Genomic DNA, 27,863 nt, shown 5'->3' on the forward strand with positions numbered 1-27,863 from the left:
CGTTACACACTGGACCTTTAACTTGTAACGGAGTATTTTATGGTGTGGTATTAGTACTTTTACTTAAGTAAAGGATCTGAATACTTCTTCCACCGCTGCTTATACTGTACTCAAAGGCTGCTTTATGCTACTGTAGACAAGTATTTTTTTTATGTTTTAAAACATAATTCTGGTTTATTACAATGTGGGTCTTATTTTCATAGTTTTCATTATTATCAGTTATTATACCAACGTACTCTCCTGTAAAGAAGCTAACAGTTTAGCCAGATTCAATACCACCTAAAATAACAAAATACAAAGTGTGAACAGGTTGGTAATAATCCCTCATTGCACAGGAAAACTACCGTAAAGTAAAGTAGATCAAGGTTAAAGCAGGAAGTGGGTCTGCTTATCACAGTTTAGATGATCATTTTACTCTTCAGCCTTTTTTTCTTTTCCAAATATGTTAGTCTAACCTGGGGGTCTGTTCTCAGCTTGTCTGAACACCTGACTGCTCGTGTTCCTTACCTCATCGGTTTTCTTTTTTATATCTTTTTTATATATTTATTATAAGGGCGGCCCAGTGGTGTGCGGTGGTTAACAGCAGGGTGCGATTTGTGAAAAAAAGCAGAGGAGGGGATGTTCTTTGATCATGCACAACAAAACAAAACATGCAAGAATTAAATCCCCCTTCCAGTACCACGGATAGAGTGTCACTTCAGCCAGGCATGCCAAACCCTTCAATATGCACTTCAATATTGAATGGAAAATAATCTCTAAATAAAATAGCACAACGTGGTGTCAACATAAAACACAGCGCTTTCAACCTGGAGAGCGGAGTTCACTTTGCGGTGAAAAAAAACCTCCGGAGTAACCACAATATTTTTCCTAAATTTAACTAGTCGTTTTGGTGCCTAAACTTAACTGTCATCGCGGCATGGCGCTCACTTTTTCTGGCTAAACTCAAATACGCGGCCCCCGATAAAGGACTGTCATCTGGCGGTCTTGTAGCCGGCTCACAGTCACCTAAACAACTGCCGCTACGATTTTATCGTTCTGTGGCCCTACGGGCCCTATTTTATCGATCTAAGCGCACGCCGTGAAGCGCCTGGCGCAGCTGCATTTAGGGCGTGTCCAAATCAACTTTTCCTAGTTTGAAGGCGGAAAAAAGGGTACATTTTGTCCCCACTGGGGATAAAAATGATTCAGCATAGGCAGGGATATGTAGACCAGAAAGGAGGAAATCCCACGCACCCTCCCCGGAAAATCACGCCCTGGTTAACACTGTCGCCTCACAGCAAGAGGTTTGGGCCCTTCTGTGTGGAGTTTGCATGTTCTCCCGGCGTTGGCGAGGGTTTTTATTCCGTGTTCTCTCGCTTCCTACCACAGTTCCAAAGACGTGCAGGTGTTATTAGGTTATCCGTTGACTCTAAATTGCCCTGTAGTGTGAATGGTTGTCTGGCTCCATGTGTGTCAGCCCTGGGATAGTTTGGGGATCTGTCCAGGGTGTATCCCGCCATCCCGCAATGTCAGCTGCCCCCTGAATAGGATAAGCAGTTACAGATAATACTGTAGATTGATGTATATTTTATTATTTTTTATTCTTATGTTGTGATAAACTACCGTCAAGTCTAGGGTTGTTGCAGTTTTTTTCATCATGGTTAAATAACGTGGAAATAACAGTGGAAAGCTTCTTTTCATCAGTAGAAATAGAATCACAGCTCTGATATTACTCTTTAAATGCCAGGCTGACCTTTTGAAATCATCTTCTGTGCAAGGAACACTAAGGCTGGTTACACACTGGACGTGTCGCATGAGCGTTTTAGCCGCGTGGCGTGTCCATTTCTATTTTGGCTCCCATGTCTCAGGCGCGGCTGAGACGCGTGTCTGCTAGAAATAGAACCCACGCCTATTTTTCACGCGAGACGCGAGTGTGTTGGAAGCATTTCCAGGCCAAATAGAATAGGAAAATATGTTTATATGTCATTTAGACACAAATGCATATTAATAAATGCCATCTTGATATTTGAAAGTCTCGAGGTTTTGACATCAATGTCGATATAAATGTAATACAACATTTCAGAGAAAAGATTTTCAAATATTGCACCTGTCATACAGAACGAAATATTCTGTAACATATTTTGCAGTCAATACTGCGTCAGACACGCTTCTGGTGTGTAGGACACAGAAAAATCCACGCAACCGCCACGCAGCTGAGACGCAACAGAAACGCCACGCAGCTGAGACGCGTCCAGCGTGTAACCGGCCTAATTCCGTTCATACGCTGTGCTTTGGGTTGCCCTCTGTACTTTTGGGTTGAAGTTTTGGACAGAAAAATAGTTAGCACTTAAATACTTTTCCTCAGTAGCCCTGTGATCCCCATCTCCCAGTCACTGTCAGCATTCATTTGTTTGAATGAATGTGTAAGAAATGTATGGTGCCGCCATAGTAGCACAGACATATTGACGAGAGATCAATGCATTCGAGCTATTGGTACACTTCCTGTTGGTCTTTCTGCAGCTCCTCCTCACATTCTTTTGAAATGATGCACTAAGTTTAGTGACGGCAAACCGGTGTGCTCCATGTAATCAATCCATTCGACCACAAAGCATCTGACCAAGCACAAAGATCCCAAATCCAGACTCAGATCAATGTAGTTCTGGTACTTAGCTTACTTTGATCACAGCCAGCAGTGGAAGAAGTAGTCAGAGCCTTTACTTAAGTAAAGTACTAATACCACAAAAAATACTCTGTTACAAGTCAAAGTCCTGCATTGAAAATGTTACTTAAGTCAAAGTATGTAAGTATCATCAGGAAAAGGTACTTAAAGTCTTAAAAGGAAAAGTACTCAATGCAGAAAGATTTCAGAAACTGGAAACAGTTGTGTCAAGTGATACATTTGCTAATCATGTCAGCTGGACTTGTAGGCCTGTATATTGCTAAGTAGTTTAATTTATAATAAAACCTTATATTTTATAAACTACATGTGTTTTGGGTGCAAAAATCTTAATTTGTGAATTAACTAGTAACTAAAGCTCTCAGATGAATGTAGTGGAGTAAAAAGTAAAATATTTCTCTCTGAAATGTATTGGAGTAGAAGTAGAAAGTGGCATGAAAAGAAAAGACTCAAGTAAAGTACAAAGTTTGTATTTAAGTACAGTACAAGTAAATGTACTTAGTTGCATTCCACCACTGATCAAAGCGTCAACCCGACATCTTCAGTATCAGATGATAAGGTGACCCCACCCCCCGCCACCCCTGTGAAACCTCCACATTGTCATTAGAGTCTGGGAGCAGCAGCATGTCTGGACATTAGCTGAGGGTGTCTCTCCAAACACAGAGCTTTCCTTGCAAACATGATTCATCACACACTCGACCAGGAGCTTAAAACCATGAGTGGATTTTTGAGTGGATTTTTGGGGGGGTGTGTCGCGAAAGAATTTGTCGAAGTTTTTAATCTCTTTGTTCAGGATCCAGTCATGCCATCACAGGAGCCCCCTTCAGATGCCAAGAGTGAAGAAGTGGACCTTCCACCAGATGACACAGAGGACACCGACGGAAGTAAGTAGAATGCTGCCGTGTTATTGGCTCCAGTGTTTTGTTATGTCGAAGGTACGTACTATACACGCTCAATATTTGCCTTACATCTTCAGACTAGAGCTTGAAAACATAATTGACTAATCAATTAGTTGTCACTCTGCTGTCACTAGCACTTAGTCGGGCTCCGGATAGTTTTTCGCTGTTATATATGTATATATATATATATATATATATATATATATATATATATATATATATATATATATATATATATATATAGATATATAGATATATATATATAGATATATGTCCAACAGGTTACTGCACTCTTTAAAGACTCTTTCCCTTCTCATTACTGGCTCCACGACATTGTTAACAACCACAAATTATGAGTCATGTATTTTTGTTATTTCTTTTTTTGTCTCACTGATTGTTACCATGGGTGGGGTGGCTAAACGTTTAGGTCAGTCCGATAGGTCTCTATTTTTTACAGACCACTCTAAGATCTCTTTATGGAACCGAGCCCTGACTTGGCGCGCAGTTTTTATTAGCTTTCTGTCATGTAAACTTTGTCAAATCCCAAACCTGCTCCTCACATTTCAAGCATTGTGGCAGCGGAACCCAAAAGACAGCAACAGCTTCAAAAATACACTTTTTTTTATAGCTACACTTTCATATGGCTCTTTGGCTTATTTGAAGCTAATGTACTTGCACTTACTACTTGTTGTCTGGAGTTTGTAATTTCAGGGTTGAAAGCACTTCATTGGGAGTCACTTTGGATAAAAGCGTCTGCTAAATGACATGTAATGTATTGTAATGTAACACAACTCCCGTGAGTTTAAATTATCAACAATAAAGAGCTGTACATTTATCTACAAAGGGGTATGACATTAAAATGTGTCCTCAGTGTTTCCAGTGCACACTATTTGTACTGTATATTACATGTAAAGTACAGCCGATACACATGATGTAATGAATGGATACTTTAGACCTTGGTAGCTTCACCTCACATTCACTATCTTCACTTGTGTAACTCTCAGCTGTTACTGTATCTAACCACATTACGCCTCTCTGATGGGATCCCATTAAACAACAGTCCTAAATCCTATTAAAAGGAGCCTGGGCTGATGTGGGGGTCTGTGTGGGGATCCCTGATATGACATGCTCTGTGGGTTTGACCTAGTTTTGCTATTCCCCGTTGATGGCTGGACTTGATTCGGTGTCCTCTGCCTCCCTCTACTGGCCAAAGAAAGGAGCAACATGTTAAACCTATCAGTGCTGATTCGATTCGGTCACATTACGAATGTCTCCAAAATTCAGTGGCTTTCTCTCTGTCTGTCGTTTGCAGTATCTTTTTTACCACACAACTGTTCCTTGGATAAAACAGAAGACGCAGAGACAGAGGTGAGAAGGGATCTGAATTGCAACAGGATTCACTTTGGCTTTCCTTAAAAGAGATTACCAGTTTCATATCTTATGCTGTAATAATGTTTTTCTTGAATACAATACACATATTACATATTTATTAATAAGTAATAATTTGGAAAGCATTGCTACTTGATCATTCTTCTACCAGAAACATAACAAACGTAAAAACAAAAAATCAAACTAAAACGCTAACTCACATATATATACTCATTAAAAGAGATTCAGAGTTTCATATTTTTTGCTCTTATAGTTTGTAAAATAAGTTCCTTTATTATGACTGCAGTCACAGGCTGTAATAATGTCTTTTTTTAATACAATACACATATTACATATTTGGGAAAAGGAAAACAAATGTTCTTAATTATAGTAAATAATAATTTGGTAAGCATTGCTACTTATTAAACTCATTAAACTCTAGCCTACATATGTGTTGTGAATGTATCGATCCACTGACAGCCCTCTGTCCCCCTCCAGGACATTAAAGCAGTGGTGGATGGCATCGACGGCATTAAGCTGTCCCAGGACATGGCTCTGGGCCTGGGGGACTTTGACCTGATCCGAGTGATCGGGCGCGGCAGCTACGCCAAGGTGCTGCTGGTTCGGCTAAAGAAGAACAAGCAGGTGTACGCCATGAAGGTGGTGAAGAAGGAGCTGGTCCATGACGATGAGGTGAGACGGGCTGGGACCATATGCTTTTGTCCCGATTTTGATTCTTTGACGATACATAGGTGCCGATTCGATTTGTATTGCGATTTTCATTTGTTGGGATTCTAGGAGTATGGCGGCTCGACAGTCATGAGCAAGGGCGGACTGGCCATCTGGCACACCGGGCACTTTCCCGGTGGGCCGACCACTTTTTGTTTTTAGTTTTTAAACTGGTCCATAAAAGTGGTAGGCCTAGATCGGTGGCCCATTGTTTTTTCAATTGACACTGGGCTGGCCCAAAATACTTTAGTCAAAAATATCACATAGGCTAGGTTTTCTGTCCCTACACAAACACCCCCTACTTTGCCCCTTGATAAAACTGAGCCAAAAACAAGTGGTGAACAAACTGTTGATGATAACACTACAATAATAAAAGAAGTAGGCATGCTACTGTATAATTGCATTAGTTTGGCTAAGTGCGCGGGTATCTGAGTCTTCAAATCTCTTCAAATTAAAGCACAGGGCCTCTGCAGTTTTGAAATGATAACAATATATATATATATATATATATATATATATATATATATGGAGGAGTATACCGTTTTATTGTATTAATAAATGGCACTTTTTTTTTAATATTTAATGTGTCAACTCTCACTGATTCTTGCTTACTGAGTAAGCAAAAAAAAAAAAAAAAATTCTAGGGAAAAGAATCCCACATCGCTCCCCCACAAAAATGTGGGGGAGCGATGTGGGATTTGTGATTTCTCTGTCAAACATCTCCCCACTCCAGTCTTTCCCTCAGTGTTTGACAATCTTGAATTTACAGCAGGCAGACAGAGAGAGGATCGTCACTGTTAATGAAGGCTTATCTCCTAGAGACAGAATACACACTACCTACACATGGAGAGGAAACGCTACTGACTCACCAAAGACGCACCAAGTACATCCAATCATGGTCAAAACTAAAAGGTTTTAAAGGTTGGGTTTGCTATTAGGTCTATGTTTAGGAGAATATTTTTGGTACCTTGGATCTGCTTATGAAAGCCCTTTATACATTAAATGTCCCGAATACCGTTTTTTTGTGCTTCTTGTGGCAGCGATAGAGGCAGTGATGTTTCCTTGTACGGGACTCTCACACCGCCTCAAAACCGCCGGTCGCCGGTGACACGATTGGCCACCGCAGCATGACGTCGGGTTGCGTTTTTTCCAAATGTTGGTTCTGTCTCAACTTAATTGCAGCATTAAAGGGAAAACAAAACAAATAATGAATATTCAAATCCCAAAATTGAAAATGGAATACCTACCCAACGAACAAATATCCAGAAATAAAAAAGTCAAATTTTCGGATCCAGCCCTACTGGGATGTCAAGGATGTGAGACAGGAGCAGGGAGGACAGGTACATAAACACGTCCAAGGTACTTTCTTAGAGTTGGTTGATACTGTACAAGCCAGTCTGAATGTCCACAGTTTGGTACACTTGTTATTAAACCAAACAACAGTGTACAGTAGATAGCAAAGTGAACAAAGGTGCATTACTTCTCTTCTGTTATCTCAGAATAGCAGTTGGTTTCGTCTTCATTTAAATAAGCCTTCATTTGATTTGGTTTTAATACAGAATGCACTGAATGCATGTGGTCACTGTGTGTAATCATAAGTCATCCGCTAAACTACAACAAGGGAAAGTGGAAGCCACTTCACTCAATTTCCACTTTGTGTGCTTTGTTTCATATCATCAGCAGCTTAACATCAGATGCTCTCTTTATTCATTGGCATGCTAAATATTCAATCACGCTGTAGCTACCCAACATCTCATCACAAAATCTTTGAAACCTATTAACGCAAGTGTATACTGTATGAATACTTTTTTATTTGTTGGTTGATAAAGTGCTTTGTATGCCTGCTTGAGAGCAGAATTCAGTTTTTGTTTCAGTCTCATGTCTGTGTGTGAAGTACAGAGCGGGATTCAGTTGGTGGTTAGCATAGCTGAAGAAGAGCAACAGCAAAATAGTTGTTAAGTAAAAAAGCGAAACTGTAGTGTGATCTCCGACATTGCTGGTGTCTCTTGTAAAAGCATACAGTCTTTACAAAATGATCCTGCAGGCCGCTCCACCTCTGCCGAGTTCACTATTGGAATATAAAGACTAAGCAAGTTCAGTTACTATGTGTTTTGCATACACTGTATCTTTAACCCTAGTGTTGTCGACCATGTAAGTGAAATTCTTTTGCCGCTTTTTCTGAAGTTTTTGTCGCTTTTTTTCTATGCTTTTTTTTAAAACGTTTTTGTCACTTTTTTCAATGCTTTTTTAAATTCATTGTCAATAAACCAATTAAAAAATCACAGTTTATGTCTGAGAATGTTGTATGGTTTCCATACAATGTTCATCCATACATCCAAGTTATTTTTGGGCAACTTGGTTGAAAGAAACCCATATTTCTGATAAAAAAAAAATTGAAAACGGATCAAATTTGACCCGAGCACAACACAAGGGTTAAAAGGATTTAAAAACAAAAGAATCAAAGACAACTGTTGAGAGAGAGAGAGAAGTGCTGCATCCTGTTGACTTTGCAGCGTGTTGTCTAAACTCACTAGATGGCGGTATTGCTCAACATATAACTCCTGAAAAAACCCAAACCACTGGATCACTGTCCAGAGCTACTGCGTCATCCAAAATCTGCACAACTAATCGAGAACAACAGAAATCATGTCACAGAGGCTTCATGACTCCACTTCCTTCATGAACTTATAATATGATTTTCTTTTCCACATATTACACTGTATAACACTATACTAAAATCCAATGTTCAAATCCCTTTTGGTCAGCTGAAAAACAAAACAAATTTGACTCTAAGACGGATGCAATTTTGCCCTAGTAAGAAGGATTTAAGGAAACTACCGAGTCTTTCTAATGTTGAATTTGAATTTATTCATGGCTCTAATAATGCACATTAGTTTAATAATTCATCTCTTAGTACTGTAATTGCCTGACATCAAAGGAAGCTTGTGAGAGCTCCTACAGAAAACTAAAGGAGCTGAAATGACCGATATGAGATGTGCTGTCATAACATTCTGCATAATTATAAATTCCTCAACTCCTAATGAGTTGACTAGAAGGAATTTGAAATCAAGTGCACAATATAGGGTCTCTATTGTGATGTCATAAATTATCCATAAGGTGTTGGAGCACACCGTTGGGAACTCAAGATTAAGACACATTCTGTTGTAGATCACATAAAACATTAACCATCATCAACTTAATGACACTTTAAATCAGCATGAAACATTCCCGCCTCAGGATAAACACTCACCGCTCTCTGTAACTGAAGTATTAGCAAATTAAAACCACAGCTGACTCAGTCCACCAAATGACTGCAGTAATATATACAATAAAATAAAGATTAAAGTACACACTTTTGGGACATTAAGTACAAAATCGGCATCACTAATATAAATGAATAGATCACTAATTATATTTGCATATTTACACAACTACAGCTTTCTTCAGAGCTTGCCATTTTCAATGTGTGGTTTGCTAGCTCAAAGTTTGTCGTTGTTGTTTCCCGAAGCAAAGGGATTTTGAGAACCATATTTCCATTGATCCAGACTAATTTCCACAGACTATTAATACAGAATGCTGAGGCACTTGACACAGTTTGTAATGTACAGTATATATGGCTCTTTCTTTTTATTCTTGAAAGATTCTTGGTGTTACTATAGCCTTCAGATAATGTTTCCTTTGACATAGATGTACAATCTCTTCTGCTTGCTCAAGGCTCTCTGTAGATTTTTCATGATTCCGTTAGCCTTTTTCTCGCAGCGCCCGGTGTAAATATCCTCCAGGTGGGATTGTGCACCCTTACTACCTGTGGTCTACCTTTCAGCAAGTGAAGGATCCACATGCACGTTGATGTGTTTAACCACAGTCATTATCAGTGCCTCTACACTGTGTCTTTTGATAGCCTCACAGATTAAAATGTTGCTTCTAATACTGAATTAGGTAACAAATCTATTTGACTGTCCCAATGTTATTTGTCCGAACATTTGGATTGTCAAATGCCTTGACAAATTTGGATTGAACAATGTGGGTTTGGCTTATATTAGGGGTGTCACAATTTCAATTTTAAATCACAAAAATCGATCAATTGAACGGTAAAGCATGTGGGCCACGATGGGACTTCATGGTGCATTCATGTGCACCTTGTTGAACTAATGGTGCATTCAATTTCACTTTGTTTGTCATTTGGAGAAACTTGAATTTTAAGACATTATATTTTATATATATATATATATATATATATATATATATATATATATATATATATATATATATATATATATATATATATATGTGTATATATAAAATATAGAGTATGTATAGTTATGTCTGGGTGTGGAAGGTTATGTTGAGCCTTTATTCCTGTCAATGACTAACTGGTGGACCAGTTATCATTTGGCATACCATGCAAGGTCCGTCCTTTTAACAGGAACTTAACAGTCTGAGAAAAATCCAGAGTGTGAGGATTGTTCTTAAGACTGACTACATTTTTATCTATGGCATGGTGTATCTCCCTCTGTCTGTTTAACCACAGAGCAAGTCTATTGATCAGACAAATTCCTTGTTAATACATTCTCTTTCCTTCTTGGCATCTCTGTCTCCGTCTGTCTCCCCTCCTCTCTCCAGGATATCGACTGGGTGCAGACAGAGAAGCATGTGTTTGAGCAGGCGTCCACCAATCCATTCTTAGTAGGCCTCCACTCCTGTTTCCAGACAGAAAGTCGGTAAGAAGCATAATAAGGCTGACACTTAGACTGTATTCAAAGCCAATACATTTCAGTTGCAGGCAGCTCATAGTACCTGACAGCACTTTTCAGTAATATGAATTATTACTCTGATGATGGGTCTGTTCTTCATTAATCATTTTATGCAAGTTCACAATTGTGGTTCCCTCTGTCCAAATACTTAGAAAGCTCCACAGACACAAGACATCTGTGGAGATCCCCTCCCAAACACTTCTAATGGATGTATATGGTGATCTTCTCAAAAGTATGTCTAAAAACTATTCAAATTTATAAACAAGTCATACCATACAATGAACAATAGGCATACAGTGGACATAGCAATTGTAGGTTATTCCTCTCAGCTTGTCAAACTAGCAGAACAATATAAACACTAAACCTGACCATGCTCAGTGAAGCCATTTTTTTTCATCTAAATGAAACAACAGGTACGTGCCACCTAAATGCACAGGATACATTTTTATGTGTTAATACATACAATTTAAATAACTTTCTCGATGTCATTGGAGCTCTTTGGCACAGAGGAAACACTACCACTTGATTGGTTTGCGATCCAGTCTTAACATTTCTCAAAGAGCCTCTGTTAAAACAACATCAGTGGTGTACTGATGGATTTCCCATGTTGTTCTGGTTTCCAGGTTATTTCTGGTGATTGAATATGTTAACGGCGGGGACTTGATGTTTCATATGCAACGACAAAGGAAGCTCCCTGAAGAACATGCAAGGTAAAGTGCAATCCTGTCTATATATACTACCAGCTTGTCTACCTTAGTGTGTTACTTTGACATGGAAAATGAACGTTTGTTAGGATCATGACCAGATCCAAAACAGCATTTTTTTTTTTTTTTTTTTACAGTTTTCAGCGGTGATCCTGAATGAAAATCTGCAGGATTTAACGGACAGGTTTAGTTTAAAATCTGCGGAAAATTCTGCGGAAATTTGCGGCCGCAGATTGCGTGTGGCCCTGATCAAATCTCATATCAGAGATGTTACAAGTCCAGGAAGCAAACATTTTTAAACACATATGAAGTGAAGTGGCTTTATCTTTTGGCCTTTTCTCAAATGCTGTAATGTATAAATTATCAGGACCAAGTGGAGTTACTACAGTGAGGCCTCCAGGAATATGCTGCAGGATCATAGGGTAATATAGAAGTGGATGGATTTATAATTGGATTTTGGTTAGCCACATAGGAAATACATCTGTGTAATTGGCAACTATTTTGTGTTGGACTGACTGAACCTCTTTTGTATTAATGTTATGTAGCGTCTTGCGTTTTGCGGTCAAGGGCAGCTGGAGAGTCTGTGTTCGATTAAAGATGCCTTCATACGCACGTCTAAAATGTTCCTCAACAGCATTCTTCTTCTAAGAACTCCTTACAAACGCATGCTTAATGGGATGCTTTTGAAGCTCTTCATGGAACGCTACCAAAATCTAACTTAACACTTATTTTTCCACCTCTGCGAAATATAATGAGCACCCATAATTCATTGTGCCTGTCGACTTGCGGGGCATTCCAACTGCGGCTCTGATAAATGCTGGATCAAAGGCTGGGTAATTTAGAGAGGCACCGTTGGGCCCCTATCGGCCCTTGCAATCTGTATTCTGGAGACAGTGGCTGTACATATGCAAAGCAGCATGTTAATCACTCATAATGATTGTACATATTCATGAGCAGTGCTCTAAGAGAGAGCCCTGCCGCATTCCCCCGCGCCGTGGGGGAGGCGGGCCGGTGGGCGATGGATGGTGCTGCTGATAGGATGCAGCTTCTATCAGTCTGATGTCACAATGAAACAACAGTGCACAATGGAGGCTGTCACAAAAAAAAAAAAAATGTGGGGGAGCGATGTGGGATTTGTGATTTCTCTGTCAAACATCTCCCCACTCCAGTCTTTCCCTCAGTGTTTGACAATCTTGGATTTACAGCAGGCAGACAGAGAGAGGCTCGTCACTGTTAATGAAGGCTTATCTCCTAGAGACAGAATACACACTACCTACACATGGAGAGGAAACGCTACTGACTCACCAAAGACGCACACCAAGTACATCCAATCATGGTCAAAACTAAAGGGTTTTAAAGGTTGGGTTTGCTATTAGGTGTATGTTTAGGAGAATCTTTTTAGTAACATAGATCTGCTTATGAAAGCCCTTTATACATTAAAACTCAACTAACCAAATGTGCTGCACTTGTATTATATATGTTTTCGTGTATCATCATTTAAAGAAGCCTAAGCCACATAAGCGCCCTAGAAGCTGTAGCCAGCAGTGGGGCTGATAGGTTTGTCGGCGTTAATAAAGTCAAGTGTAGTAAAGTTACTTTAGTAGCATGTACAGTATGTGCTCAGCAGATTACTTGGTGATCCGTCTGTCTGATCATACGATATCTAATTTCGTCTTGAGGGTGGCAATAGAGGAAAGCTCTAGGGTTCAGAATGGAAAGCGGTCATCCTCTGGGGATATGAAATCTTCTTAATAAGCCCTTTCCAGACATGGAATCTGTAAAATTGCTGGCCTTTTCATCTGTTAAAGTAATGTTTTTTTTTGCATTCAGACAGGTCTCCATTAAATAAATGCCGTGCATTGGCTTTATTCAAACATGAAAGCTGTAAGAGAGTGCAAAGCCCCCTTTTTTCTTCTAACCACAGTCAGAGCACTACTGGAGAATAGCAGTAAATTGGAAAATAAAAATATTAACTTGTGGATTTTAAAACAGATTTTACAGTTCAATGTTTATCTCTGTGGCTTAATTAATGACCATTGTGAGTGTGATGGTCATAAGAGACCAACACAACAATGTGCAACTACAAAGGTCTATAGATGTTGGTGTTTTCTTGTGTACAAGAGGGACATTTTTGGCCTGACGGTGGCACTATAGGACAGGTCAGACACATCATTCTCTGCATTTCTCTCTTCTCCTCCACAGATTTTATGCTGCTGAAATCTGTATCGCTCTGAACTTCCTGCATGAAAAGGGCATCATCTACCGAGATCTGAAGCTGGACAACGTTCTCCTGGATCACGAGGGACACATCAAGCTCACAGACTACGGCATGTGCAAGGCAAGACACACATTGATTTATTCCAGTCGATTTTGTGGACGGCTGGCGTACGGTTATCAATAATGCAGCAGATCTGTATTGACTGGAAGGACTAAAAGGGCCCATGTCTTTGTTTATTTGTCCATCATATATGTTCTTGCGTATCATATCCCTTATCTTTTATCACTGCAACCACTTCTTCTCCCGCCACCTCCCACAGGAGGGGATCAGACCAGGTGACACCACGAGTACCTTCTGTGGAACGCCCAACTACATTGCACCTGAGATCCTCCGAGGAGAGGACTACGGTGAGTACCGGAGTCACACTGGGTTGGATCAGTTCATGTCCAAACGCTCGTCCCAACAAATAACATTTTGGTTTCTAAGTTGCTGATGGTGAATCGTTACATTTAAATGGAAAGGCAATGAAGGATGGACTAAAATCATCCCCCACACAACCATATCTGCACCAGGCAACCTGTGTAGCCTTAAGCTACACAGGTTGCAGGGTAGCAGTCCTCCCTCAAGAAAATGTTATGTTTTTCAATATAAAAAAAGAAACTATTTCACATGATTTAGACCATTATTATTACCATATCTGTGTATAAAACAATGGAAAAGCTAGAGCAGATAATAAATAAATAAGTAATAAAACTAAGGGGCCCACTTCAATCATTAGATCTGAGAAAAGTCATCAAGTTAGTTTTGATGCTTTGATTTTACATTAATTCGGCTTAGGTGGTCCCTAAAACGACTCGGGTACTGCACCCAAGCCTTATAATGGAAGGAAAAACCTTGGATGAGACTAAATCGTTTTAGAACGTCGCAAGGAAAAATTGCCGCGGTCTGAACCGGCCCGTCTCAGCTCGACTCAAGCCGGCTGATGGTGTCGCCTGCGTCTTAGCTGGTCAAGTCTCTGGTTTTAGAACGAAAGGCACGCCACCTGTTTCAACAGCCAATAGAGAATAGAGCTGTAATCGGGCCTTAAAAGTCTGGCCCAACAAGCCCCGAGCCCGACAGAATTCGGCCATAGCCCAGCTTTTTAAAAGCCCGAACCCGTTTACAGCCCGACATTATTCGAATGTGCGCACGCACACAGCTCTTTTACCTTTTGTCAAGAATGAGTCATTTATAAAATTTTAATATCATTTATTCATGACTAACATCTGCTATAAGGCAGTTGGAACAAAGAAATAAAATAAGTCCTCAAGAGGCCAGTCTCCGTTTCACCTCCTCAGCATCCATTTTCGCGTTAATCAAAACTTATCACCTGACCACTCATTTACCAAGCCCGAGCCTGTGAAAAATGATAGAAATTAAGATTGAACCCGGCAAAGATCTTCAGCTCTAATAGAGAAGCCTGCTTGTAGTGAGTTACAACTCAACTGGTCGATATGGCAGAGTTTTGGACGGAGGCTCAAAGAGCGCCTGAGAGCACAAAATATGGTCAAGTGAGCTAGAGAGTGACTGAAGTGAGGGAGTGGCATTAGAACAAAGCAGTGACATCAGAGAAATAAATGTTTTTTTTCGCCGTTTCATCACTGCTAGAAATCCTACTGTAGCAGGTATCTCACTATCACTGTCCTCATTCATATTTTTAAGACTCTACAAATGATATCCAGCTACAATGAAGCCTGAAAAGCGAGAACGAAGGTACAGAGCGTTGTTGCTATGGAGATGATACACTGTCTCGTCAAGTTGCATTGGTGTAAACTGGCAGGCTTTGCAAGTAGTTTGCATGTAGCTGCAAGTTTTAACTTGTCTCGTCTCAAATCTTTGGTCTAAACTGGGCTTAAGTGGCACATTATATACACAGAGAACGTTTTCCACTAGTGACCAAACCAGCCTTAGTTTGTAATTCATACGGATGTTCACATCCACATCAAGATGTAGGGTCTGGGAACTCACCACTGGCGGGGCTCAATCCGAGGGGCGGGATAAACGGTTGTCTTTCAAATTCCCTCTGCACGCAATAGGATAGCGCTACAACCAGGCAGAGCAACAAAGAAGGTAGCGGAGCTAGTTGATAGATTAAACTTTTGCCGTATCCGGTCGGCAAAACTCCAAACACATCTTCCTTTTTTAAGAATGATGTTAAGCCCACCCACCGACATTATTCACAATGTGATTGGCCTGACTAGAGTTTGGTTTTTCCAGCTCGCAAGCCAACGGAGAGTTGCTGGATGACCCTGGCTGCAAATTACATTTGCTGCCACTAGGGTGCGTCTAGATTTCTAGGCTAATGTTCTGATGCAATGCAAATTTGAGTCTTTGAGTCTTTTCATGCCACACATATATCTGTCTTATATCATATGTCTTATTGTTGTGTGCCCTCACAGGCTTCAGTGTGGACTGGTGGGCTCTGGGCGTGCTGATGTTTGAGATGATGGCTGGGCGGTCACCGTTTGACATTATCACCGACAATCCTGACATGAACACAGAGGAGTACCTTTTTCAAGGTGAGGCAGAGGAATTTAACATCACATGAGGTTTATACTTGTAAGAGCTCACACTGCAAGAGGAGTTTTCATGGCACAACTGTATCGGGAGAAGGGCTTTGAACTGAGATAGAGCAGTTGTCATTTTAAAACCCTTTGCTAGCCTAGAACACTTTTCAGTTTTTCTTTTTAGTGAACATTTGCAGATGTGGTTTACCAACACGAGTCTGTACTAATGGTTTTTTAGTTTTTGTTTTTAAGTTATGAAGCTTTATTCTGCCTTGTAAAAGCAACAACACCAGCAAATATACTTTTCAAAAAGCTAGCATATATTCTCAAACAATGGCTGAGTCTGAAACAAGTGCCCATATTGAAAGGGTTCATCTGTGGGGTAGCATGAATGTGCATTTAACATTTTGGTGGCATCTGCTCAGTGGAAATGAAAAGTTTTAATTACCCCGAGAGTGCATGGAAATCTGGCTGTTAGTTCACAAAATACAAAAGTGTCAGTCAAACAAAATGTTGGCCTGAAGGTGAACTGGTGCCGGAGGGAAAATTAGAGGGTATCCATGGCAACCTTGCTCTGAACCAGTCTTGGACAGGACAGACAAATGGACTGGCGGGCTTTTCTATCCTTGCCAGCCATGCTAGTGGCTCTGTGAGGCTGTACACTGGGCTAAATGCTAAAAACATAGAGCTCTCATGCTAACAGTGGAAATGTTAACATGGTGATGGTTAGACAGTCCATAGGGATAACATTGCACAGACAAAAACAAACCTGTAACAGCTTTCTTAAATTGTCCAAGTGTTAGCTTTGGAAAAATCCGATGGCAAAGCTTTCCATATCACTGAACCTCTGTAATTTTAAACCAAATTAAAGTTGAGCTGTTCGACAGATAGGAGGCCTGAGTAAATAAGGTATAATAACAGGTTAGGTGTGATAACTAAATACATATTTTACAAAAGGATATTTTCACAAGTGCTTTTTTTCCTCCATACAAAGTGAATTATATTTGTCCCAGCTTCTAACTACATCCTCTATGGTTTAAGGGATTAGGATAGAGGAATTGTGGGAAATCAAATATGAACATTGAGAGCACATGGCAGGCTGTTTGATGCCATTTAAACAAAGACATGTTAATTTAACCCTTTGTGACGCATAACTGATATTGTGAGAGGAAAAACAGATTCCATGTAATGGAATAACAATCAGCTCTGGGCTGAAAAGGATTTATGTCTGTGTAAATCCAGGCTTAGATGGTTCTGGTTTGCTTCATTAAAATGGAGGGGTCTCAGAAACAGGGCTAACTTTATTTCTCTCAAATGTGAATTTGTTTATTTTGTTTTAGTCTGTGACATCTCTTGGCATTTGAGTAAACTTATTGTTTTATTCATGTAGCCTGATGAGGCCAAGGGAAATAACAGCTCCAGAACATACATTCATACTGCTGTTTTGTTATAAAAATGTCCTTCCTCTGTGTTTATTTCCATCTTGGAAATCAAATTATTTCAGTGATTTGTGTTTCAAATTCAGTTGACAGGTTACATGGTCCTTTATATGTTGAGTAAAATCCACCCTCAGGCTGACTAAACTCTTTAAACCCCATTGGCTCCAGTGGTGTAGTCTACGCAGGTATATACGCAGTATACCCACTAAGAAAGACCCAGTATTTCCATATACCCACTTAAAAATGCCCAATGACACGTAACAACATACTTTCCATTACAATTTTGATATATTTTGAATTGCCATATGTGTTTTTCTTCTTCACATAGGCTAAATAAAGGTATTTCCACTGTAAATTGGTGCATAAAAGTGTATCCTAGTACTGGAAATGAAGTCGTTGATGCTCAAAAGTTCCCTGGGGGAGGACACCCAGACCTCCCAATGCGATATGCCTCCCCCAAAGGCAGATTCTGGCCTATATATATACAGTACAGTATACCCACTGCAATACATTAGACTACACCACTGATTGGATGAGCTCAGAAATGCATGGTAATCGGGCTAAAAAACACAAGCTGGTTTTATTAATGTCTTAAAGGATAACAAGACTGTAACAATTCACTTTTTATCTACTGTACGTGGATCGTACAACCCAAAAATGCTGTTAGAGTATGCGTGTGTGAGTAAGAAATGGGTTAATATTTGAGAATTTATGTAACGATGTACTGCTGCATGCACATGCGGTGATGCATGCTCCCCCACCCCTCATGAACTGTGGAGAATCTGGCAGTACATCCTGGCCTCTATTACAGATGAGATTTAGGGTGCATGTGTGGAACAGTTCAGCGTTAGTCAGGCTACATTTGCATTGCTACGTTTTGGGTTGAAAACAAATATCTTTTGCTACATCTACACCTCACATTCACACTGCTCTGGCGCTTCAGCGCCCCTAAACCTGAGAAATTTGAAAACACTTCTGCCCCCGTTTTGGTTTGGAATCTCCGGGTTTGGGTTGCAGTCTCAACGGCCGCAAACGGAGAACTTTGGCAGCACCAACATGCCGGAGAGCACTTTTGGCTCAAAACTCCACTTAAAAACCAAAACGTAGCAATGTAAATGTAGCATCAGTTAGCTGTCAGTCAGGAAGTTAGAACACATACAGTTATATAAGCATGTTTTCTGTTGTTGGAACCAGGGGGAGGGGGGTTTTCCTGTCCTCTTCCAAAACAGTGGTGAAGAACACCAGGAGTAATTTTCATTAAAACAAAATTATGACTATTGCCTCCTAAGTTACCACATCACCGGATGCTGACAAATGTAGCGTTTAAAAGGCTATTTTTTTTTTTTAAAGGTCCCATGACATGGTGCTCTTTGGATGCTTTTATATAGACCTTAGTAGTCCCCTAATACTGTATCTGAAGTCTCTTTTATATAGACCTTAGTGGTCCCCTAATACTGTATCTGAAGTCTCTTTTATATAGGCCTTAGTGGTCCCCTAATACTGTATCTGAAGTCTCTTTCCCGAAATTCAGCCTTGGTGCAGAATTACAGCCACTAGAGCCAGTCCCACAATGAGCTTTCCTTAGGATGTGCCATTTCTGTGTCTGTAGCTATTGAGGAGGAGAGGGGGGGGCAAGGTGGAGGGTGGGGGTGTGGCCTTGACCAACTGCCACTTTTCTCGTTTGAAAGCCATGATGTCTCTCTCTCTCTCTCATGGGTGGGACAAATTCTCTGGGCGGGCAAAGTAGAGAAAGGGGAGGTAACCTTGCTCCTTATGACCTCATAAGGAGAAGATTTCAGATCGGTACATCTGAGCTTTCATTTTCTCAAAGGCAGAGCAGGATACCCAGGGCTCGGTTTACACCTATCACCATTTCTAGCCACTGGGGGACCATAGGCAGGCTGGGGGAACGCATATTAATGTTAAAAAACCTCAAAAAAGTGAAATGTCATGCCACGGGACCTTTAAACTTAGTCGGATGCAGTCACTCCACATAAAACACACCGGGCTTACTTCACTTTCGGCTAACATCACGGAGAACAATGAGGGCAAAACGCATCATCAATCTGTTTTAACCAAATATTCTCTGTCTAGCTCAGACAGTTCCGGCCCACTTCAGCCTGGTTGGAACATTGTTTCATAATTATGATTTCAAAGAGACAGATGTGGAAATCCGATGGCCAGCATTTACTTGTACATGTATTTGGAAAGCATCGCATAACAAAATGAGTCGAGGGAAAAGGACAGTCCGGACTAATGCTTACATTTGAGTTTCAGTAATGTACTGTATACCCTTTTTGTGAAGCATAGACTGTTATATAGAATGATGTAGCATGCCTGACATCACCTATATGTTTCTAAAGAGGAGTGTGTTGAAGCTTCAATCGTCTTACTCATGTAACTTACTGGAGCCAGAAAAAGTAAATCTCAGTGTATGCTTTAATATCTATGCTTTAATAACTTCTTAATGTAAAAAAATGATTTTTTAACTATACCCCCAACACACACAGAATGAAGTGAAATTAAATACTGATTTCAAATTTCTGGAAATAAACTTTGTATTGATTTTCCTAATCAGGCCATGTGCAGACATGAAAACTGTGTGGAAAAAAAGCAAAAGGCTCTGGTTGATAAAACTAGACTGTGTCATCATCCAGCAATGCACTGGGCTGGCCAATCAAATTAGTGCAAGCACACATGCCTGTTGGAACATCCTGTACCTCTCCAGGCTGGGTGCAAGCAAACATGAACGAGGGTCATTTGGTGGCATTAGAGGGATGTTTCTTTTATACTTGTACAGATTTTGAGTATAATCTTTTTTTTTTTTTTTTTTTTTTCCTTTTATGTGTGTTTCAAAGCTGCCTCCTGAGACATTTATGTGTATCTTTGGAAAACCATAATTTCAACCTCACATGCAGACGGCTTGGCAATGGACTGTCACGCATTACCTTCAAGGCTTTCATGCAATGGCTCCAACGTTATGGTAATTGGCTAAGTACAGTCACCAATTTAAAATCTTCAACTTAGTGGGATGGCTAGTTAAAAAACCAGAAGGTGCTTTCTTATAAGTAAGTAATGTAGCCGTGCCAAGCTACAAAACATAAATTCATAATTGCAATAAAGTCAACTTTATGGTTTGGACCAAAAGGAAACAAAGTGTGGGTGTGATCACACCCTCAGGGTAAGGCCGAGGAGCCTCTATAATATCTGTCCTATTTGCATTTGTGTTCCTCGAGCCATATGGTACCCTTACATAGCACACCCCTTTACCTCCACCTCCCTCCCTCTCTCACACAGCCTCCCACATAGTCCTCCATAACAGAAATTCCTCCATACTACATGCGCCTCGTGTGACGCGTTATGTCTCTGCTGTGACCGTCAGGAGCATAGCCTGGCACCGCGGCTAGCATCTGCCACCAGTACCATCCTCCTGGCGGTCTTACTGGTAGAGCAGCAGGTTCCTAGATGAATTCCTGCCAACGGAAACCAACCCTTTCACTATAGGAGCCACCCGGCCATATGCCACCTAGCTAGACCCTGTGCCAAGCCCTGCTTTGGGTATCAGTGCTCCACATGCCAACCCCAGAGCTTTAGACAGACAGACAGACAGACAGACAGCTGGTCAACGTTTGATTCAGTGGGGGAACCAGCCACAAGGTGGTATTCACGTAAAAACATACAATTTTAATCACTGAAATATATTAAAAATGAAAGGTAATTCTAGAAAAAAGGAATTTTCTTAATTAACAGATTAACATCTTAATGGTATAACTAGGATAATTTAAGTCCACTTACTAGCTTTATCCAGAGCTTTTAAACTAAGGCTGCTTGATTATGGAAACAAAATATTAATCACTATTATTTTGGTCATTATTGAAATCATGATTATTCAGCACGATTACTCATTGACTTTTAGAAAGATGTTTCATTTATTGAACCTAAAAAAAACTGTGAAACCGTTAAATCAAAAGTGGAAAAAACCTTGAGATGTGAAAAATATGAGTCATAATAATAGTTCTTTACCAGCTGAACTGGCAAATGCTATTTTCTTAGTCAATTCAGCAGTGAATCACAAATGAACTTTATAAAGAGCATACCTCATCTACATTTGTACAACTACACGTCTATTATGATGTGTTTCCTCCACTTATCGTATTCTGAAACATTAGATATGGATGGGGAGTAATCACGTCTGTATGAGAACTAGGGTTGGGCATTGTTTTGACGTCAATTCTGTTTACAATTCCGATTCTTCCTTTCAATTCCGGTTCTTTTTTTGTTATTTTTAACTACATACAAAACATACAATTTGCAACATGAACATAAACCAGATAAACATATGTATAACTGACAACACCATAAGCCCATCATACACGTCTCTCCCCAGCACAAAGCTTCGGACGAGCCTCCAGAAAGCTCAGGTACTGAGTTCCCCATTTTCTAGTCTAGACATCCAATCTGGCAAACCGTTTATGTACATACACCGTTTAGCCATCTCACCAGCCCACTCCTGGATTGACGGCACCCCTTCATTCCTCCATCCTCTTTAAAATAATCTGTCTAGCTATCATCAAACTAGTCTGAACCCAGCTTCGTTTGTGCTTATCCATCCCGTTTAGGATTGACCCATCTCCCAGAACAAATAATCTTGGGCTGAATAGAACCTGGGTCCCTGCAATCCAACGAAGGTTATCATGTATCCCAGTCCCAAATTCCTGGACCTTATCACAGGACCATAGGACATGAAGTAATTGGCCGTCCTGTGTATTTCAGACCAATTCTAAACGTTCTAGAGGGGTTAGTCCAATAGATTGATCCGGTTCTTATTGATTCTCGATTCTGATTATTTGAGTGGAGTTGAAACGGGTCACATGCTTATTTCACAGATAAGAGGAGAATTTTATTATGATTCAATGGTGATTTACTGTTTTACCGGGCTTTTTCCAACGTAAAATAAAGCCACACTTTAGAGCGCTGCTTACTGTGCTCCGTGGCTGCGCCTAGAAGTACGGCAGCCACTACGGAAACAAAAAACTTGCGCATGTTAAATTTGGAACTGATGATCAGATTTGAAACCAAATTTTTCAAACAATTCCAATAATTAAAGACGATTCCAAAAATGATTCCATTGGAATAATGTATTAATAATTAATAATTTTTAAGTTCAAGTTGGAACCGGTTTTTCATGCCCAATCCCAATGAGAACACACAATGATCACACAACCTTGAGCTGTGATTGGAGAAAAATAAAGACTCTGGCCACTTCAGCGTGGAGCACTATGTGTGAGGCAGTGCTACATCCTTCTATTTAGATTTTGAGGGAATACACTATTTTTCAGAGTTTTTTTTTGTTCTCGTTAGTATGACATTGTTTAGCTGTGGGAGTCTCAAGGCTGTGTGCAGACCATCAAAAGTGAGAGAAAGAACAGAACCGTGTCCTCTGCATCTCCTCCTTTCTTTTGACTCCCACTCAGCAGAGATGTTCACCCACAGGCAGGTTTGACTGTGAATCATCCTCCTCCCTACTCACGATTGTCGTTCTCTCTCTTTCTCTCTCTCTCTCTTTCTTTCTCTCTCTCTCTCTCTCTCTCTCTCTCTCTCTCTCTCTCTTTCTTTTGGCCAACAGTTATTCTTGAGAAGCCCATTCGCATCCCAAGGTCTCTGTCAGTGAAAGCTGCCAGCGTGCTCAAAGGCTTTCTAAACAAGGTGAGAGCAGTCCACTCCCCTATCAGCCCTCTCCATCTCTGTGTGTCTGTGTACAATGTTGCTGCTCAGTCAAATCCCCATATGTGAAATCATGGCCAAGAACTTGGGCTGTGTTTTGGACAGCCAGGGACAGCCTCTTCATTTGGCTCAGACTGCCCGGGAAGTATCATTTGTTTCTGCGTTACAATAAGGTGAAACTTTAATGATACCTTCATTACGGTTAGGGTGCGAGCGAAATATTGAATATACTGTAAATTAATTGATTGCATGTTTCAGCCGTACGGTCTATGGTGCACAGAGTGCCTTATTCTCACCTACTGTGGTCACAAGATATGCAGATTGGGTCAAGGAACAAGAAGTTAAATTGCCATTTGTTTGGTATATGTCACGGTTTTCAGGAGTTGCACGTTTGGACCCAAACACAGCAGAAGAGACGAAGAGGTAGCAGGGAGAGTTTCAACGGTTTAATGACGAAAATAAACTAAAGTCCAAGTCAAGCAGGCAATAGATCAGAACTTCTTGACGCAAAGTACGACGAACTAAAACCAGACAAAGTCAGCACACAGACAATACACAGAACAATGAGGGTTGTAACGAGAGACAGGTGACATACAGTAAGGGCTGATGAACAGGTAACACACATCAGGGCGGGGCAGACAATCACAAAGGCGGGAAAACAGACAAGGCAGGAAGTCAAACAAGACATGACACATGGGAAGTGACTCTACAAAATAAAACAAGAACTAAACTAAACCCAGGATCATGAACATATAGTTTTAATGAATACATTTAAATTAGGTTTGAAATGTTTAAACACACACACTATACTGTATATATAAGACCAGTTTCATCAGCATGCTGTACTCAAACTGACATGACAATATCCAAACTTTAATTGTTGAGACCAGAAGAATCGTTGTAAAGGAAGAGTTCAACATGGGTCCTATGTTTTTTGTAACAAGGTTTCGTGTGTGTGACGTCTAAAGCCTAGTTCAGACCAAAGATTTTGACGAGTAGCAGGGAAACGTTTCAGCGGTCTGAACCGGCCCGTCTCAGTTCGACTCAAACCAGCTTCCGGCTGGTTTTACAACGTAAGAGACGTCACCTGTTTCAACAGCCAATAGAGAAGTAAGCTGGTGAAGTATGCTACAAACTATAGAAAGAAAAGAAAAGAAAGAAAATTATCCATAATCCATTTTATTTTCATGTTACAAACAGCTGGTCGAAATGGCGAGTTTTAGACGGAGCCTCAACAATCGCCCGAAAGCACAGTAACAGAACAAATTATATATCCAGCTACAAAAAAAGCACTTCAGTCACAGTCACTCAGCTACAAAAGAGAGCGACACACACACTCGCTTGTGGGCGCTCCTGGGCGTGCCTAGGCTACTCCTGGTTGCTTGGCGACAGTAAACAGAAATTCTCCGGTGCTACCTTCAAGCATGTCTTAAAAGTCACTTCAGAGGTATTGTTAAGTCACAAGAACGATGTTTTGGATTTAAAAGTATTTATTTCTCGATAGAAGTAACAAAATATATGAGATAAAATGCCAAACATATCAGATATATACAGAAATACGATGTCCTGAAGCGTTTCCGCCATCTTGAATGATTTTCTTCGACTCGAGCAACCAACGTACATGCGTCACGTTGCCCTCACGCTGCCTTCACTCCGATTGGCAGTCCTTTTGTCGCAATCGCTCAGCATTCGCATAAAATAGACTTCTTGCCTATTTTGCCCCTGCCGTGCTCGACGACCTTGCCGCTGGCAAACGGCCACTCCTATTGAAAATGAATGGCAGCCTGTCGCTTTGTCGCTGTCTCTTGTAGCTAATGTGACTGTAGGGTAAAAGTCGGGAGTTAGAACGGAAGTACAAAGAGGCGTTGTTATGGAGATGATACACCGTTGCAAGAAGTTGCAAGTTTCAACTCATCTCGTCGCAAATCTTTGGTCTGAACTGGGCTTTAGTGTAGCTCGATGCATGTGGCTGCTTCTGTTCATTCACACAGCCTTTCACACGCACATTACCTCTGTCATTACCATACTTGTTGTGATAAAAAGAGCACAGTCCAAGTTATATTGTTAATTAATTATTAATAATATAATACATTTTTATTTATATAGCGCTTTACATGCTACTCAAAGACACTTTACAGCACATTAAAAACAGATAATCAATAAAACCAACACATAAAACAAGCATATTAAAAGCAATTAAAAACAATAAAACCAGTAACTATCAGGTGAGAAATGTAAGACTATTGTATGTGGAAAGCTAATCTGAAGAGGTGTGTTTTGAGTGTTTTTAATTGTGTACAGTCACGGATGGGTATGGGTAGGGAGTTCCAGAGGGAGGTTGGGTGCAATGGTGAAGGCTCGGCAATGATGAATTATTAAGCAGTTAGAGGGGGATATGTACACATACACACGCAGGGTATGACGAAAACAGGTGTGGCCAGCATTATTACTAACCGTCCACATTGCTCCATTCTCTCAAGACTGTATAACATCTGAAAAATAATGTAACATGCTATCCTATATACAGTCCCCATGGACCTTATTTGTGTCCACATACAGTAGAGTGAGCCCGACTGTATGCCTGCATTGTCGACATCTAGATGCTGAATTATGAATAATAATCTCACATTGCATGAAATACAGTTGGTCCTGTTTACGTTCCTGACCAGCTCTCTTGGTCCCAACAGGATCCCAAGGAGCGGCTGGGTTGCCAGGTCCAGACGGGCTTCACAGATATCAAGGCACACACATTTTTCCGCAATATAGACTGGGACCAGGTAAGAGCAGAGTGAGTGAGGAGAGAGAAAAAAACCCTGCCATGATTTGTTAAAGCATTGTTTATTGCAGTTTATTTCAGTGTATACTTCCAACACAAAACTTCCAACAAAATATACTCTGTAATCTTTCAAAAGTATTGACACATTCCATGCCCACAAAAGGAGCCCACGCCTTTCTCAAAACTTATAGATGACATGGTCATAGTACATGGTCTGCTATGACAACAACGTTTTGCTACAAAATAAGAGCCTGCATAGCAAAAAACTTTGTTCCACGACAAAAACGAGATGAAAACTAAATCAAAAGTAACCTTTTAAAAACAAAAACATGACCAAATGTTATCGAATTTTAGTTGACAAAGAAAAAATAATACTGGGACAAATTAACTAATAATTGTTTAAATACAAAGTCCTATTCAATGAGAGCAGTGAATGTTCCCATGCAGTTTTTAGTGACGCATTTTCATTCACTTTAAGTTTTTCCTGTGTAGTGTGAAAAGAAACTGAACCAGGTTAAAAACACATTAGGTTTACCAACTCATGTACTGATTCGGATCAGAGCAAACAAAGTATAGGCTTGAAAATGCCCTAAAAGACAAAAAAAGAGGAAAAGAACGGGGTTCCAACTTCCAGAATAGTATCCCACATTTCAAACAGATAAACTATGAGGTGGAAGTGTGATACATATTCTGCTTAGAATATAATTCGGTAGGTGGGATCAGGGTGCTTGTTGCTTCCTGACAGACAGCTGCTGACAGCTGATTTGATGTGTGTCACAACTAATGTAACAACAAACAGAGAACAAACACTGCACGCCCACATGTAATGCCAATCAGCTCTGAGAACAGGGCACCGCTGGCATTTCACATTCACATTTGACTTTTTTTAGACTTGATAATATGGGTCTACTGTATATATCTAGGGCCTAAATACCACAGAAAACAGTAAGGTGTGTGTGTGTGTGTGTGTGTGTGTGTGTGTGTGTGTGTGTGTGGACACTGTGTGTAGACTGCTGCTCTGCCTTCACCCTCTGTGGAGTAACAGGGCAAATAAAAGTGAATTCTTAATGCACACACACATATTTGCACCAACTGAAACATTAGGATGAATCTGTTGAGGTTGCAGTTGCAATTGCAGTTGCGTGATTATTGCCGTAGCTCTGACGCACACAACTATTTGAAACGGACATGAGAGAAGGATAGAAGCCATACAATATTCAGCGTCTTTACATCTGCATAAAGTCCATTTTCACCAGTAGGGCTAAGCAAAGTAACATTGTGTGCAACTGGATTGTATCATTGGGCCTTCACTCACATAGATACGTAGATACCGCCTTCGGCTTGTGAAATTGCAAACTTCAACGGTAGCATAATGAGGGTCCCTAAATGTTAACCGAAGCATTGAGAACTTTGTAAGTGTAAAGACAGTTTATTGAAAAGATAGTTTATAAAGACACTCGCGTTCATGTTTACATGCGGCCGCCTTCTTGAAAACCAGTCATGACTTACAGCTGGCGATGCAAACTAAAATTAAAAGCAATTTGCTCAAAAAATCTAAAATAATAGCACCGATGTAAAACATAACTTGTCTAGTGTAGCTCATTACTCAGTGGATAACTGTCCATCTGGTCCCTCCGGTCTGGGTCGCTGTCTCCAATTTATTTTCGGGACATGGAAAAAAGTTTCAAGTACAGCCCTGTTTATCAGAGAGGGAGAATCTTCAGACTGTACAAAACACAGCGTCTCTTAGGTGTTGCGACGCAACAGGTCCCACTCCATGCAACCCAGACACTCCTGTTCGTTGGCCATAGCTTCACAATGTCCGCAGGTACACCACCAGTTTCCCGAAGTACGAGGCTGTGTTGCGGCATTGACTGCCGGTAGCTCTCTCTCTCTCTTTCTCTCGTAGGCCTTTCACGGAGCTCCCGCAGCTCTTCATTCAGTAAACTGTCTGTACAATTACAATGTTCTCAATGCTTCAGTTAACATGTAGGTACCCTCATTATGCTACCGTTGGAAGTTTGGTGATATTTTTGAGCTTTTTTAGTGG

At 40.4% G+C, this 27,863-nt stretch overlaps 1 protein-coding gene across 4 annotated transcripts in view; it reads left to right on the top strand.

Moving 5' to 3' along the window:
* The window catches only part of prkcz (protein kinase C, zeta), a 114,942-nt gene that overhangs the window by 67,330 nt on the left and 19,749 nt on the right, over positions 1 to 27,863 (top strand). For all 4 annotated transcript variants that reach the window (XM_028582005.1, XM_028582006.1, XM_028582007.1 and 1 more), the window contains 10 exons: positions 3,450 to 3,540; positions 4,868 to 4,923; positions 5,422 to 5,616; positions 10,276 to 10,373; positions 11,030 to 11,116; positions 13,313 to 13,448; positions 13,648 to 13,735; positions 15,767 to 15,886; positions 22,940 to 23,019; positions 25,725 to 25,814. In XM_028582005.1, the coding sequence (XP_028437806.1) occupies positions 3,450 to 3,540; positions 4,868 to 4,923; positions 5,422 to 5,616; positions 10,276 to 10,373; positions 11,030 to 11,116; positions 13,313 to 13,448; positions 13,648 to 13,735; positions 15,767 to 15,886; positions 22,940 to 23,019; positions 25,725 to 25,814 (1,041 nt within the window). The remainder of the gene's footprint in view (positions 1 to 3,449; positions 3,541 to 4,867; positions 4,924 to 5,421; positions 5,617 to 10,275; positions 10,374 to 11,029; positions 11,117 to 13,312; positions 13,449 to 13,647; positions 13,736 to 15,766; positions 15,887 to 22,939; positions 23,020 to 25,724; positions 25,815 to 27,863) is intronic.

The sequence above is a fragment of the Perca flavescens genome, chromosome 7, assembly GCF_004354835.1.
Source record: "Perca flavescens isolate YP-PL-M2 chromosome 7, PFLA_1.0, whole genome shotgun sequence".
Taxonomy (NCBI): domain Eukaryota; kingdom Metazoa; phylum Chordata; class Actinopteri; order Perciformes; family Percidae; genus Perca; species Perca flavescens.